The sequence below is a fragment of the Pan troglodytes genome, chromosome 6 (assembly GCF_028858775.2).
Source record: "Pan troglodytes isolate AG18354 chromosome 6, NHGRI_mPanTro3-v2.0_pri, whole genome shotgun sequence".
NCBI classification, from domain to species: Eukaryota; Metazoa; Chordata; class Mammalia; order Primates; family Hominidae; genus Pan; species Pan troglodytes.
This window is the reverse complement of record NC_072404.2, coordinates 13,287,003-13,304,189: the sequence shown is the minus strand read 5'-3', so window position 1 is coordinate 13,304,189 and position 17,187 is coordinate 13,287,003. Positions and strand designations below refer to the sequence as shown.

At 39.3% G+C, this 17,187-nt stretch overlaps 1 protein-coding gene across 5 annotated transcripts in view; it reads left to right on the top strand.

The window, feature by feature from the left end:
- COL28A1 (collagen type XXVIII alpha 1 chain) overlaps nucleotides 1-17,187 on the top strand; it is a 177,025-nt gene that overhangs the window by 111,796 nt on the left and 48,042 nt on the right. For all 5 annotated transcript variants that reach the window (XM_063815224.1, XM_063815223.1, XM_063815221.1 and 2 more), the window contains 2 exons: nucleotides 1,419-1,487; nucleotides 3,446-3,514. In XM_063815224.1, the coding sequence (XP_063671294.1) occupies nucleotides 1,419-1,487; nucleotides 3,446-3,514 (138 nt within the window). The remainder of the gene's footprint in view (nucleotides 1-1,418; nucleotides 1,488-3,445; nucleotides 3,515-17,187) is intronic.

The window sequence follows — 17,187 nt, the reverse complement described above, 5'->3', positions numbered from 1 at the left end:
CAGTTTTAGGTCATTTTTATCCCCCCAGTAAAATCCCTCACGACCATTTATAGTTAATCCATGTTGCTGTCCCTGGCCCCTGGCAGTGACTAATCTACTTTTTGTTTCTATAGAGTTACCTTTTCTGGATATTATTTATAAACGTAATCATATATCTGGCTTCTTTTATCAGTAATAATGTTTTTGAGGTTCATTCATGTTATGGCATTTATTCATAGTTTATTCCTTTTTATTGCTGAATTTACAGCAGTTTGTCCATTCACCAGTTGATGGGCATTTAGACATTTAGGCTGTTTCTAGTTTTGGATGATTATGAATAATGCTGCTAAGGGCATTCATATGCAAGTCTCTAAGTGGACATACATTTTTATTTTCTTTGGGTGTATATGTAGGAGTGAAATGAGTGTATCATTTGGCAAATTTATGTTGAACCTTAAACCACCAAACTGTTTTCCAAAGTGGCTGCACCAGCAATTATGAGGGTTCCTGTTTTTCTACATCCTTCTAGCCCTGCACCTTAATAGCTGTGCAGACTTGGGCAAACCTTAGCTTCCACTTTAATAAAATAGGTGAGTGGAGCTGACATATACCAAGTGCCTATTCTGTGGTAAAAATCATGATAGAAACACAAGCTTTGTCTCACTTAATTCTGAGCCCTATGAAATGTAGATATTATTTTCTACATATGTGATGAATTTACCGAGGTTCAGAGAAGTTACATAAACTAGACATCATTATAATGCAGGATTATTGTGAGTACTAAATTATATCAAATAACATATATGAACGTACATGGCATAGTCTTGGGAATACAGAAGGTGGCTAATGAAGCAATTTTTATTTCTCTCCTTCTTCCCATCATTAGCATCTCTAGTAGGTCTAGCCACAGGGCGTCACCTACCCTCATCAGGTGCCACCAATTTTCTGGTAATAGTTGCCAGCTATGAAGCTGTCATGCCTTAGTGAAGCTGAAAATCCTTTTTAGAGTTTACCCTGCAGTTCCAGTTAATGAGGTGGCAGAAACATCATAACTCAAATAGCATAATCTTTGTTGCATACAATGATAAAAGCAACTAGCTCAGGATATGATTATATTTCTTAATGGTTGTTTTTTATTCTTGTCTCTTCTTCCATCCTCTATTCACAATACTTGTAATTACTTTTCCAAATTCTAGAGAAGAGAGTTCTGAAAAAAGTTAATGTTGCCAAGAAGTTAATTGACTTGATTAATTTGAAATGGACCTGGATCTGTTGGTTTGAAGATTGCCTAGGTGGTAATAGAAAAGTGATCTAGGAGAAGAGGGTTCAATTAATACCTTAGTCACATTCAAGAAGTTTTTGATATTAAAATATATATATTGAAAAAATCATAAAGTCTTTAAAAAATTAGTAACTCGTTATTTGTTGTGTCTTTTCAGGGAGAGCCTGGGGTCAGAGGCCCTCCAGGTCCTTCTGGGCCTCGGGGCGTAGGAACCCAAGGGCCAAAGGTGAGTCCTCAGCCCAGTGCTTTGTGTGAGGGTCAGATATCATCAGTGACAAACAAGGGAACAGTAACTTCATAATAAGTGTTCATCTTGGTGTTGACTTATTTTTTTCTTGGTGACTGATGAAAAGTCTTATTTTTCATATCAGGTGAACGTTCAGTAAAATAGAACATTCGAGTTTATAAAGCCATTCACTTCCCCCAAAAGAAATGAGCAAGTCAGCCTCTTTTTAATTGCGAAGTGCTCAGAACATTTCTGGGTTTCTTAGAGGCTGTGCCGTCGTCAAGAAGCACATCTTTACTTTGGCAGAGGTGCCTCAGGTGGCTTTTTAACAGGTCACCTGCTAATGTGTCATTGTGCCCTTTGTGCCACAGCTACGCTGGCAGGGTGGCAGTACAAGGGTCTAGACTGATTGTCCCTGGAGAAGATGAGAGCAACTTCTTTTGGCCCAGTTTCCCTCCTTTCTGTCTCCTTCAGTTTGGTGGTTATTCATCCTTTTATTCTTTTAATCCAGTGTTTCTCAAAGAGGGAGACTTTGTTTCCCTTCCCTGGCTTCAGAGAACATGTGGCAATGTCTAGGGGCATTTTTTGGTTGTAGTAGATCAAGTCCAGAGATGCTGCCAACCGTTCTACAATGCCCAGGACAGCCTCCCATCAGAAAGAGTGACTCAGCTCAAAATGTTAATAGTGCTGAGTTTGAGAAACCTAGTTTTAATTATTCATTCACTTGCTCAACAACTTTCTTTGATTTGTTCGAAAGTAGGGTAAAGAAGTAGCAAGCATGTTCAATAGGGAAAATAGATGTCAATGAACCACCCACCACAAATTCAAATTTTGAATTGGTATATTCATGCCGAAAATGCACAGAAGTGAATTAGAGCCCATTCTCAGAGAGGAGAGGGAAAAGGCTGTATGAGTCAAAGATTTTACTGAGCATCCCAGAATTACCAAGATTCTCAGTTTATCTCTGTTTTGTCCATCAACTCAGTTTTGGCGGTATGCTATTTTTGAACCTTCTAGATCACTTTAAATGGATGAAGATCCCCTCAAGATGTTAGTAGTCATTATCACTGGGTGATGGGAAGATGGGTCTATTTTTCTTGTTCATGTCATCTTTATTTCTGTTTAATTTTTTTTTTTTTTTGCAATGGGCAGGTATTCCTCTTATAATCAGAAAAAGTCAAGCTTTTTTAATACTGGAAAGTAAAAGACTGACTTATACAATAACTTATATTAACCCAGCATTTCTGAAGGCTTCTTCCATCCAATGTTAATTTAGGAACTTCTGGGATAAGCAACGTTACACTAATTTCTTTATTGTGGGACTTGTTAGAGCTATTAGTCTACTATATTAGTGTGCACTGGAGATCTCCAAGGGAAAGCGCATGCTATTTTCCAATCTTATTCCACCACAAAGTGTTTCCAAAGAAACATGGGCTCAGTTTATGAACAGATACTGGGAAATGCTACACTTGCTTATAGCTTCATCTACATATTTTCCTAAAATTTTGGACATTGATATCCACTGAATCTTTAACTGCAACCCCAGTGAAATCACACCTTATACTGAAATGGAGCAACATCTTAAGGCTATGTGGAGCCACATGTCAGTGGTTTTCATATGTGGTGCAGGGCAGCCCTGGTGTTCTTGGGCTTGGTGGTAGGGCAGTGAAGGGGGCCCAAGCAGATGAGGCCCTGGGCCTCTATTTCTGCTTAGGCCCAGCAGCTCTGCTTACTGCTTAATTTTTATTTGGATTATATTTAAGGTTTTGTTTGCATAGAATTCTGTGGTTTAAAAATATTGGGGAAGCACTCTAAGTAAAATAGGAAGTAGCTTATAGGCAGCATGAAAGTCCTGGTCAGACTGAAGTAAGAATGCAGCTGAGAGTAGTAATACTTAACATTGTTTCTTCTTTGATCTTCTTACATTTTGTCTTCAAATTCTCCCCATCTTCTAACAGGGTGATACTGGGCAGAAAGGCTTGCCTGGCCCTCCTGGCCCCCCTGGCTATGGATCACAGGGAATTAAAGTAAGTGAATAGGTTTGTGCTGGAGTCACCTCTGATTTCACCAGAGTGATTGGGAGAAGAGGTTGTAGATAACACAAAAATGGCTATTATGAAATAGATTTATTGTGAGCCTAGCAGTTAAATGGCATCCAGTGTTTAGAGACATCATCTGGAAGTGTAAGAATGGTATGAGTACAATACTTTAGCAAATACTAAACATTATATAAATTGCTTGGTGCAAAAGTGAACTGTTCTATGATTTGTTGCTTTCCCCTCTTTGTGAATTGAATGGAGAATTTACACTCAGTTGTTCGCTCTCTCTCTCTCTCTCTCTCCCCACCCTCCCTCCCTCCCTCCCCCCTCCCTCCCTCCCTCCCCCCTCCCTCCTTCCCTCCCCCCTCCCTCCTTTCCTCCCCCCCTCCCTCCTTCCCTCCCCCTCCCTCCTTCCCTTACCTTCCTCACCTGTATCCTCCATGGTAGCCCAGGGCTTCCCAATCTTAGCTCACAGTGGAATCACCTAGGGAGCTTTTGGATAGTACTAATGCCCTTTCCCAGAGGAACGAAATCCGAATCTCTGGGAGTAGAGTGTGAGTGCTGTGGTTTTCAAAGCTCTCCAAGGGATTCTCCTGAGCAGCCAAGGTGAGAACCTCTATTCTAGGCCCTGAGTCTGTGTTACTGGAATTCATAGCCTTCTGCATGTCACTTTGTTTCTGCGTCAGCAGCAACAAGCTTGTCCAGCATGGTGGGACTCTCAGGGTCTCTCATGTCTCAGTAGACAAATTTGGCATCTAAACGTTACTATGTAATTCTAAAAAATTCCCTCTTCTGCTTCTAATATGTTGATGATGTTGTTCTTATCGGTTCACTCTCTTTTTTTCCGATTCCACTGCTGCCCCCGTCATAAGCTGGTTTTTTATTTTACATATATTTTTATATATATATATATTTTTTTTTTTTTTACCATGCTTAAGCTTTGAAACTGAGTTATTCACCTCTGGATGATTAAGATTGATTCTAAAACTGTGGGAACATTCAAAATAAACTCCTTTTCAAATAGCAGAAATTCTTAGTCAGTAGGAGACAGTAGGAGCTTAAGATAATGTGAAAATCCTGTGTTGAAATTAAACTGCCTACTTCTGTGTAGAGAGAGTAAGCTTAGTCAAGAGCAGAACTCATAGAATGTGTGTTAAATCTCCAGTTTTATCACACAATGTCTAGAGCTTCTACAGCAGGTCTTTTAAATAGCAGTTGTTCATCTCTCGGGCTGAGTATCCAAGCAAAGGCCAAATAGGCATGTTGCCCATATTGTACAAGCCCTGGAAAGAAAATACAGCAACACTCTGCTTTCTCATAAACAACACCAATCTCATACTTAATCTTTAAATTCTATGGTTAAAAGGTAGTAGTGCTGTGTACACAGTTTTGCATGAGTTTGCTTAGGGAATAAACCTACGCCAAACCACAGGTCCTGTCACCAACATGAGCTCAGTTCACACATGCTGTTAGGTTATTGCTGCCACGTCTTTAGGCCTGGGGCCGGGTTTTCTCCACTTTGTTATCTGGGAACTACTTCCTCATTCTCACCTGGGTTGTGTTTAATTAATCCTTACCGACTATAACTTATCTGGCTTCCTGCCTCTCCTTATGCCCTCAGGGTTATGCTGTGTCTACACTCCATCCTGGGTGAAACCAGGTCCTGAAGCCTCCCATCATAGGAAAGCACCAAAATCAAAACTGCCACGTATCCCATCTTATCAGAAATGAGATAAGCTTTTACTTCACTTAGGGCTGTAGCCTGATGCTGCTTAGCAGTGAGCCCTGACTAAGGCTCACTCATAAAACTTCTCTAGGCCGGGTGCAGTGGCTCATGCCTGTAATCTCAGCCCTGTGGGAGGCCAAGGCAGGCAGATCACTTGAGGTCAGGAGTTCAAGACCAGCCTGGGCAACATGGTGAAACCCCGTGTCTACTAAAAATACAAAACTTAGCTTGGTGTGGTGGTGCATGTCTGTAGTCCCAACTACTCAGGAGGCTAAGGCATGAGAATCGCTTGAACCCAGGAGGCAGAGGCTGCAGTAAGCTGAGATAGTGCCACTGTACTCCAGCCTGGATGACAGAGTGAGACCTTGTCTTCCCAAAAAAAGAAAACTACCCAGCACTTTGGGAGGCCGAGGTGGGTGGATCATGAGGTCAGGAGTTTGAGACCAGCCTCACCAATATGGTGAAACCCCATCTCTACTAAAAATACAAAAATTAGCCAGGCATGGTGGTGCGTACCTGTAATCTCAGCTACTCAGGAGGCTGAGGCAGGAGAATCGCTTGAATCCTGGAGGCGGAGGTTGCAGTGAGCCAAGATCGCACCACTGCACTCCTGCCTGGGCAACAGAGTTAGACTCTGTCTCAAAAAACAAACAAACAAAACAACCAGAAAAGCCTCTTTAGACATATTGGATTGCCTGGCATCCAGTTGGCAGCAGGGCAGAGGTTCGTCCCTCAGGACTTGCATCTCATTTTCCTGACTGTGGCAAAAACCGCAATTACTTTTGCACCAACGAAATACCATCACTGCAAAAGGGAGGGAACTGAAAAACCAAATTGGTGGCATTCTTCTGAGTCATTTCAAGGATATAGGAACAGTAAAATTTCATTTCTTACATTCATTTGTTGACTTATTTCCTACCCCTTTCCAAAGAGCATTTGAATCAGTGAAATCTGCTTGCTGGTGTGTGTGCTTAGTAGCCTTTGACGGAAAGCTTTGTTGCTGTTAACCTTTAACACAGAAGCCTGAACTGTATTCTGTCTCTCTATCCCCTTCCACTTATGGGAGAAATAAGGGTTGTAGCTGCAATCACAAGTGATTTGCTTCAACCTAACTTAGTTGCTAGAATATTGGCTCTTCAGCCAGTCATTCGTTCATTCAGCCGACCAATCAATACGGATTGAGCATCACCTATGTCAGGCAAATAAGCCAAGTGCTAGTATAAAGTAGTGAGTAAAAATATGTGAACTTAGTCCTCATGGAATTTACAGGCTATAAAATAATTAAACTTTGAGTTCTGGAGAGTATAGAGGATGGCACAATGGAGTGAATTTAGATTACAGCAGTAGGCAGGGCCCTTGTGAGGTCCTATAGGCCAAGTAATGAGTTTGGCCTTAATCCTAGGAGCAACTGGAAGTCAGAGAAGAATGATCTGATCAGTTTGGAAGAGACTCACTCTGGCTACCATTTGTAGAATGAATGGACATGACTGGAAGGAATGTAGGAGTAGAAGGGCTTCTCTTTCCATGCGCCTTCCCATTCTCTTGATTCTCTATGTGGAAGAGTATGATCTTCTGGGAACTTCTTTCCCCGGCCTTTCCTGGGGCTCTGGGACCACCCAGGACTGCTGCTGTGGTAGCTCTGGTCCTGGAAAACCCTGAGAGCACGATGGGCTCGCCCCTCTTTATTTAGTACCATGGCAGCCTCCTGCCATTCCTCTGCTGGCCCAACTGGCTCTGCCCTGAAGAGGAACTCCAGCTCCTTCAGGGCCTTGGGCTTTTTCCCAACCACAGATGTCTGTTGTTTGGATCAATGAATATGGGACTGTGGCTGTTTGATCCTAAAATGGCCTTGGACTTTCAGATTCATGTCACAGGCCAGGAAGTTATATGATGCTGCCATCATGTTCCACTGTGAGCCTCCAGCACTAACCCAGATATAGACTCCAGATATATCAGAAGTCCCACAGATTAAGTCAGAAGGGAGAAGGAATGGGTCTGGACCTGGAGGAATTCCTTTATATGCCAAGTAGCCATTGTGAGGCCAGGAGGGATGTGATCAGAGGGTGCACCACCCAGGTTAAAAAGCACGGAGACAGATGTGGATGGCTTCTCCCCATTCTTCATTTCTAATTGGGAGTTATGCCAGTTTCCCCATCTCCATCCTTGTTTAAGTCCGTTCCAGTGTCCTGATCAGCCCTGACATTCCCTTAGTACTTATTTTCAGAGGACCCAGAAGTCCTTATATAAACACAATTCCTGGTAGCCCTCCTTGACTTTAAAGACTTTGTGAGGTAGATTTGTGGACTGGCTCTACTATAACTCTTCCTATGCATAAATGCTTTATTCATTGAGAGAATTAGCTTCTATGCCACTGCCTTTTGCTCTTCCTGTAGGCTTGAATATGACTGACCCACCCACCCATTTGAACCAAATGTATAATGGTTCAAACATAGTAGAGGGTTTTGCTCACATAATAGTCCAATGTGTGTGTTCCTGGTTGGTGGGTGATTTTCTTCCACACAGAATTTTTAAAAACCTTGTCTTCCATTTATGGTTCTTCTGTTGGCTGGGCCTCTTTACCACTTACACCCAGCAGGCAAAAAGGGAGTATGTAGAAGGGGTATACCTGCTTCATAAACTCTTGGCCAGGACTTGACACATATCCCCTCTGCTCACGTTTTATTGGTGAGAACTAGTTGCGCGGCTGTACTTAATTGCAAAGTGGCTTGGAAAGGTACTCATGCTGTGTGCCCAGGAAGAAAAGGAACCAGAAGTTTGGTGAAGAGTCAACAATCATTGCCATTCATAATTTAGCCTGTTTCTAGGGAGGATAGAAATTTTAAGTCATTTGTTGCTCTGAAGTATATTGGTGCCTCCAGAAGAGAACAGAAAGTATGGTGGTCTCCATGGCAACTTCCTGGCTGAGAATTCCTCTTATTGGGCTATAGCAAAGGAGGGACTGACTATTCCATGCCTAACAAGTTTGTTATCAGTTTTAAAAAATAGCCTCAATGACGGGCTGGGTAATTTGGTGACCTCTATCCAACAGAAACTCTGGGGTCCCCAAAACTGGCAAATAGTAATGACTGCAGTGGTCACACAGTCACAGGCCTAACAGATCAACCTCTGAGACATCTGAAGCCCATAAATAGAGTGAAATACATTCTGCATGATATCTCCCCCCATCTGTATTCTGACCTCCGTGGTGTAAGGGAAAGAGAATGAGGGACTCATTTCTCAGTGGCTTTAGAGCCAGTCAGATCTTGGCCTGAATCTGGGTTTCGATTTTTTCTAGTTGTAACCTTAGACAAATCATTTATCTTTGTTGAATCTCAGCTTACTAATTTTTAAAATGGGGCTAATAAGGCTTATTTTACACAGTGTTAAAAAGAAAAAATTGTATAAAATGTCTAGGGCACAGAGTTGATATTCCACCAGAGTGTGGGCTATGGAGTCAACAGATTTGAATCATGGCTTCTCCACTTCCTGAGTATTTCATCTCTCCCTCAGTTTCCATATCTGAGTAATGGGATAATACAGTACTGTTTCCTAAAGTTGTTGTGAGGAATGATTGAAATTAGATAGTATGTGTAATGCATGTAATACATGGTTATATATATGGAAAATGTTTGCAGCTATTCACATTATTATTTCCACCTGCTTCCCTTCCCTTTCGCTAGTCCCTCTTGTATTTTCCAGGAAGAAGGCCTAGAATTCTAATACTCAAGTGATTTAATGCTCTTAAGCATAATATATTGGTTACATTAGTTAGTGTAGACATTGCTCCAATACCAAACAGACACCCAAATGTATAATGGTTCAAACATAGTAGAGGGTTTTGCTCACATAACAGTCCAATGTGTGTGTTCCTGGTTGGTAGGTGATTTTCTTCCACACAGAATTTTAGAAAACGTTGTCTTCCATTTATGGTTCTTCTGTTGGCTGGGCCTCTTTACCACTTACACCCAGCAGGCAAAAAGGGAGCATGTAGAAGGGGTATACCTGCTTCATAAACTCTTGGCCAGGACTTGACATGTATCCCCTCTGCTCACATTTTATTGGTGAGAACTAGTTGCATGGCTGTACTTAATTGCAGAGGGGCTTGGAAAGGTAGTCATGCTGTGTGCCCAGGAAGAAAAGGAACCAGAGGTTTGGTGAAGAGTCAACAATCATTGCCATTCATAATTTAGCCTGTTTCTAGGAAGGATGGAAATTTTAAGTTATTTTTTGCTCTGAAGTATATTGGTGCCTCCAGAAGAGAACAGAAAGTATGGTGGTCTCCATGGCAACTTCCAGAATGCCCCGTCATTCTCCTGATACTGTGGGCACAGACACCTGGGCTTATAAGGACTGGGTTTAGCCCATCATTTATTTTATCCTATCCTAAAAAGAGAACCTTAGAGCATTGACAATCTTCTTACTTATTTCAAACAGCATCAGTATTACTCATGGATGACTTAGAAATTGTCGGTAGACAGGCTGAGAACTGGCCAAAGAGCTGGAGGGGGCTTGGGGTTTTTGGTAGGACCAGGAAAGTTCATTCATGTCCATAGCAAAGCCAGGGCCAGAGAATGAGGGACACCTGGAATTTAGTAGGAGCACCATGATTCAAAGGCTGGGGAGAGATGAGCAGGAAAGGATCAGGGGAGGGGGACAAAGCTGGCACAAAGAGCCTGATTTCAGGAGAAAAAGAGGAGTAGCAGTTAGGCTCCTGAAGGAGAATAAGGGAAGGTTTGGAGTCCTGGGTGATTGCTTGGGATGCCAGCAGCATTTGAGACCAAACAGGGATGTGAAGATGGGTGGGTCAGCTCACCTTGCAGAGTGTAGCATAAATGGGCACAGCCAGAAAATTGCTTCTCCCTCCAAAGCTCTCTGATTCAGGAATTTGGGGCATAATGTGGAACGTTATAAGATTCTTGACTCTGTGCTTAAGATTAATGTCATTTCTTAGGAAGATTTCTTTTGGTTTGTCTCAGTTGTGCCACAGTAACTGTGTTTCTGTAAACTCCAAGGGCTCTTTTAATAGAATCAGGTGTCTTTGCTACCTCTGGCTTCCCTTTACAAGAAAAGATAATATTTGAAAGAATGTCAGGATTCTGTAGTGGAAATCTCACATGGAGCCTGCCAACCTTCTGCCTGGCTCCTACCTGTGACCTGATTGCTTTGAAAGTGTTTCCAGAATCCACTTGACTAGATTTGTGGTTAGAATGAACCTTTTACAGCACAGAAAATTGCCATGCTTGAAGGCCAAATAGAAACGATTTATTCATTGAAATTTAAGTAACTTAAGGGGGAAAAAGGAATCTCATTTATTAAAAAAGTCAGAGATGGGTTTGAAGTACACTAAGTTGTAAGTACCTGCAGAAGGGTTAAAAAGTATTGACATGAGGAATTTTTCTTTCATCTTCTAAACTCATAACCATGCTGTACAATGGTGTTAATTATGAAGGGAGCAACACACGTATATTTTAATATTATGACTTTGGCATTTGAACTTAAAGGTTTTTTTCTCCTTCTTGACTGCAAATAAACAACAGCATTAAAAAAAAAAAGGAAGACAAAACCAATCTTGGTAGTAGTAAAATCACTGCATTCAAGTTGAACACACCTCAGAAATTAATAGAAACAATAAGTTATCCAATTAACGGCATAGCATAGACGATGTGTTTGCGTGCACCAGAAACTCTCTTTGAATTAACCTCTGTGATTATCTCTTATTGTAATTTTGAAATTCACACGATGACTCCACTTCATAAAAAGGAGGAGTCGAGACCACATGAGAGGCTTCAAGTTTTGAATAGTTTGGTGTTTTAGGATTATACCTGCCAAGTCAATTGTGGCAGGGGGTCGAGGGTGTGGCTAAAAATTATCTTGGTGATCAAAATCTACAAACCTGGTTATAGACATTGAAAGCATCTCTATACCTTTATTATTTTTAAAACCAAATTGTAAACAATTACCTGGGTTATAAACCAAAATCAAAAGTCCACAGTATTCTCTGTAGGGTAGCACACATCAGGGCACATTTGCATTTATTAACTGAGGCTGGATCTGTGGCCATTTGTGTTTTTCACTTACTGGTTCACACTTTCATTTTCCTCCTGGACCAAGTTGCTTTCATTCCTTCAAGCCAGTTAAGAAAAAGGATAATTTTTAAAAAATAATTCCTAAATCAAAATCTGAGGATATAGTAGGCTGTTTTCCTCTTTCAGTCTCCTTATTAAATTTTCCTTTTTAATAGCCAATTCTCCAAATCAGATTTGGAATGAAAACTTTAGGCTCTCAATTGAGTGGGGCTTGAATCATCATTATTACCGGCTTATATTTCTTGCCTATTTGCTATGAACAAGGCCCTGTGTGATGACAGTGACAGTCACAGATTTGCTGAAATACCACACTCCCTACACTGCCATGAAACAAAAAGGAAAAGCGAATTTTGAAATCACGTTTTTGAATTAAATAGGGTGCCCTACCTCAAGGTTTACTATAGTTTCCAAATTCCAAAAGAAAAATAAAAATGGCTGCTGACTTGGTAATAAAGATAAGACATTGTTCAGTACCATGTGCTGATTCTGAATATTTAAAAAGGAGATTTGAAAATATCACCAAAAGTTAGAAAATCATGTGAAAGATTTCATTTGAACTGTCATATACTAAAACTACTCATCATGCTATAATAGTCCATAATTTATAATTATGGTACACATGATGCTGGTTTAAATTGGTTTTTTTCTCTCCTTTTCCTTCATTTCTTTCTTTCTCTCTCCCTTCCTCCTACCCACCTACTCATATCTGTCTAATATATAAAGATGTAGACACCATATATTTATTTTTTCATTCTTGTAACAGATTCTGTCCATATAAAACCAAGTCAAGTGAAGGACATGAATAAGTTACTCTTAGCTGCTCCTACCACCTTTATAGCCCATGAATTTCATTGTTGAAAATTTATAAAAGGCATTTTATCCTTTTCCTACCCATCAGTGGTTGGTCAGAAGTAAGTTACTAGTATAAATTTTTCTCCATCTCCTTTTAGCAAGGTAAGAGGTATTTTTAGTACTTAGAGCTTTGGGCTCCTGGTGAGAGGTAGGGAAATATTGTACTCTCTAAATATGATGTATTATTTTATTCAAGCCTCACCATCCTGTGAGGTAGGCTATAGAAAACTAAGGCACAGAGATGGTAAACAACATCTCCCAAATCACTCAGAGCTGCTCTTCACACGACCTACTTGAAGTAATCATGCGTTAGGGAGTAATCAAATCAGAATAAATGTTAGAGAGAGGAAACTGATCAATTTGAGGTCTTAAAAACAAAGTGTCACTCAAAATTTTAATTTGCATCTTGAAATTTAAAGTTGACACATGGAGATGTGAGGTATATAAAGTGAGGTCTTTTTTTCCTGATAATCTATTTTTTTTATAAGATAGAAGTATTACATAAAGAGCAATTCTTTTTCCCTAAGTACAGTTCTTCAGAATCCAGGAGTTGCATTTAGTGACCTTTTGAAATCAATGCTAGCTTTACAAGGAAAAACAACAGCAGGATCTGGGCTGGCATGTGTAGCTGCACTGGGGTGGGGCTGTAATAATCACTTCTCATACATTCAAAGACTTACCAAGTTCTTTCCTGTTTGACTGGTTGAAGGACATGTATTTTTGTACTGCAATCCTCTGTGACAAATTAGTGCATAGTATGTAATCTAAACAGGATTTTATTGCTCTTACAAACACCTTAAGAACTTTACAATTGTTGGCTTTTTATCATCAGCACCTTTCCTTACCTAGTTGCAGATAAGTCTTTTTGTTTTAATTATAAGAAGTGAGGGGAAATGAAGTATATTACCTGCTCAGGGTTACTTACAGAATCTCTAACAAAGGAAAGATAATGAAGGTTTGAGTATTTGTGGCTCAAATTGGCAGTCCATAAAGATATTTAGCCCCAGAGCAATCTGTCTTTGATCTTGCAAAAATTCTTCAGCAGCAGTTCTTCAGAACAACTTTCACATTGTCAGAGTGGGAATCATGAGCACGGCTGTAATGTAGGAACTAGTGCCTACCCTGCTCTAAGAAAGCCAAATGAGAAGAACAAACAGTATTAAAATGAAGAGAAATGGAGGCAGAGAGACACAGAAACGGAATTAAGAAGAAAATGGAAAAAGAAATAGAAGAAAAGAGAATAGGATATTGGTTGTGATGACTTCGTTAGGACCCTGTGTTTAGTAATGCTTTTGGCCTTAAAGTCTTTTATTATCTGAAATTAATGTAGTTACTGTCTTTTGGTTAAATTTTACTGGTGTTCTATTTTTAATCCTCTAACACTTAAATTCTGTTTACTTTACCCTGATATTGTTGTTTTACATTTTAATCAGTTTTTAACCCCCCAAAATATTATTTTTGGATATAGTCACTGTTTATTTAGATTTATTCATGTATTTACTATTCTCTTTCTCTTTAATCCGTCTTGCATCCCAGATTGAAACCACTCTCTGCCTGCATTGTATTCTTTAGAATTTTTTTTGGTAAAAGTCTACTAGAGCAATTTTTTTCCATTTTACTTTGCCTGAAAGTATCTTTTTTTCCTCCTTAATATCTTCTTAAAAGATATTTTCCTAAGAATAGAATTTCAAGTACAGTTTTTCCTCTGAGGGCATGGAAGATTTTCCTCTGTCATTTAGTCTCCATTATCACTCTCGAGAAGTTATCTGTCAGTCTAACTATTCCTTTCACAGTAATTTATCCTTTCCTTGGTGGCTTTTGATACTTTCTCTTTTTATTTAGTGTTTTGCATTCTTACTATTATGTGTTTAGATGTAGATTGCTTTTTATTTATCTTGTTTAAGATTCATTAGAATTCCTGATTCTGTGGACTAGTGTATTTTATGATTTCTGGAAAATTCTCTGTGTTATATTTTCAAAGATTGCTTCTGACCTAGTCTTCTTCCCCCTCTGCCCCACTAACCATCTTTCTGAAACTTCAATTAGTTAAACGTTTTAGTTCTTTCCTCTCTACATATCTATACATATCTTTTTTATATATATTTTTTCAGTCTAATCATTCTGAGTTACATTATGGCCGTTATTTTTCTATTCTATTTTCCAGTTCATTAAATCTTTCTTCAGCTGTATCAAATCTGTCATTTAACCAGTCCATTGAGTTTTTAGTTTCAGTTACATTTTTCATTTCCAGAAGTTCTATTTGATTTTTTAAAACCCACATAGTCATTCTGTATAGGTAGAATATTATTTTAGAAAAAGAATTCAGTCCATATCACTTCCTTGCTTAAAAAGCTTCTAAGGTATTCCTATAATATTTTTTAAAGATTAAAAAAAAAGAAAGAAAACCACTAATCTGGTATGTTGTAATCTGGATGCTGTCCACCTCGTTGACTTTATCTTGCATCTCACTTTATCTCACTCAATACAATCAGAGCACATTGGCTTTCATCCTGTTCCTCAAAAACAATATTCACTCCTTTGAGCCTTTGCACTATTGTTTCTTCTATCTTGGCATTTGACATGGCTGGTTCCTTCTCTTTATGACAGTATTAGCTCTGATATTATGTCCTTAGAGAGACCACCCTTGACCACACTATCCTGCCCCTACCCCATTCTCCATCATTTTATCATGTTACCCTGTTTTATTGTTTTCATAGCCCTGTCATTATCTGAAAATATTTCTTTCTTTGTTGATTATCTGCCTTCTCAAAGTAAAAAGAAATTCTGTGAGTGCACAGGCTGTGTTTCTTTTATCCCCCTCTCCTTCCCAGCACCTAGCAGAGTGTCTGGCAAATAGTAGGCACTTAATAAATATTTGTTGAATGAATAAGCAAAGTAAGGAACACTTGAATAAATGTATGGAGGCTACTTGGTGGGTGATGACCAAGCTCCACCTGCAATAATACTGTTAGACCCACAAAATGATTCATTCATATATACTTTAATTCAACAAACAATTATTGGATTCCATTATTAAAGAGAACCCTAAACTTGTGAAGTGATTCTTTTCTAAATCCTAGTGTTCAGTAGTGGAAGTTCAGTAGTGTTCACTCTTACAGGTTGGTATACATGGTTGGCCTAGCAGGTAGGCACTTACTTGGTACAGCTGGATTTGATTTTTTTAAATTGATACCTTTGTGATCAAATTATCATTATAAAGCAGCAGGATCACAATGAATGCAATAAAAGTGAATGTACTTGTTTGACATGAATAAAGCTAAGGGTATTGTGTCTGTTGGTTCTTTTATATGCTTTGGTTTTGCCTCATGATAGGGTATATATTTAGTAAATTCTTGATTGATCTGATCCAGGTCCTACTTTTAAAGACTCATATTAATATATTAAAGAGCTAAGGTGGAGCCTTACTCCATCATTGCCTGTCACTGGATCAACCAATCATTATGCAATATTGTTAAGAGTTTCCATGGCCCTCTTAGATTAATAATTAAATTAGAAATAAATGAGACACTTGATGCTTTCTAGCTGTGGTTTCTACAAGGAAGCTTGTCTTGGAAATGGACAGCTTTTCCTGTGAATTCATATTTGAGGAGATGACATTTAGACAGTAGTCCTAACACATTCATTACAATTCCTCTTTGTTGGCATAAAGTCAGTGAGCTTTTATAAGACTTTATAAAAGGCATATGCAATTATGCCTTTAAATGGTACCTCTTAAATTTCAAAGCAGAAAATAGATTTTTAATCCATTAGAATACTAGTCTTCCAAAAGTTCTCCAACTGGCTTCTGTTGGTTTTGAAAAATGAAATTTGATGTATTAATAGTTCCCATTGTGATTATTATGCCAGTTTTAGAAAGAAATAAATCTTCCACAGACCTCAGTCTATCTTAAATTACCATACTGTGGTGATTTTGTGAACAATCATATTTGCTATATTTTCCTGCTATGTATATACTTAAATAACGGTGTACACACACTCTTTGCCAGGGTTGTGAGATGAATAATGCTAATATGTCCTTCAAAATAGAAGCTGCTTTTGTTTTACATATAAAGAAAATTAGTTCATATACAAGTTTTAAAATCAGATCTTCTTTCTGCTTAAAGTGAAGGATACTGGCTCCACTAGTCAATCCTTGGTAGTTGTACAAAGTTTTATTTCAGAAATTTATTCAGTAAATGATTATTGAAATTAGCTGGGCATGGTAGCACATGCATGTAGTCCCAGCTACTCAGGAGGCTGAGGCCAGAGGATTGTTTGAGCCCAGGAGGTTGAGGCTGCAGTGAGTCGTGATCATGCCACTGCACTCATGCCTGGGCAACAGAGTGAGACTCTGTGTCAAAAAAATTAAAATAAAATAGTAAATAAATGTTCACTGAACATATGTAAGTATGCCAGTCTGTCTTCTAGGTGCTTGGGATGTATCATAAGCAAAAGAGACAAAAATGAGACTTTGTGGATATTGCTTCTATTAGCAATAAATATAATAAATACAAACATTATATAGTATGTTAGAAGGTGAAAACTGCTATGGCAAATCAAGGAGAGCAGGGTAGGGGGTTAGAAGTGTGTGATGTAATTTTAGTGGATGGCCTTATGAGTAGATAATATCTGAGCAGAGACCGGAGGATGTGAGGGAGACAGCCTTGTGGATTTCTTAGGGAAGAACATTTCAGGAAGAGGGAAGAGCTTGTGCAAAGGTCCTATAGAGGCAGGAGGGTGGCTGGCATGTTCAAAGAAGAGAAAAGAGACTAGTGTGGATGCAGATGAGGTCAGGGAGGTAACAGCAGTGAATTTGGGGTGGGCCTATAGCCACATAGGCCTTCTTAGGTCCTTGGCTTTCCCTCAGAGTGAAATGGGGAGCCATTTGCTGGGATTCGACCAACAGCATGATATGGTCTGACTTACTCTTTGAAAGAGTAACTGTCTCCTGGGGGCAGTCACTCTTTCAAAGAGTAAGTCAGACCACATATAAGCTC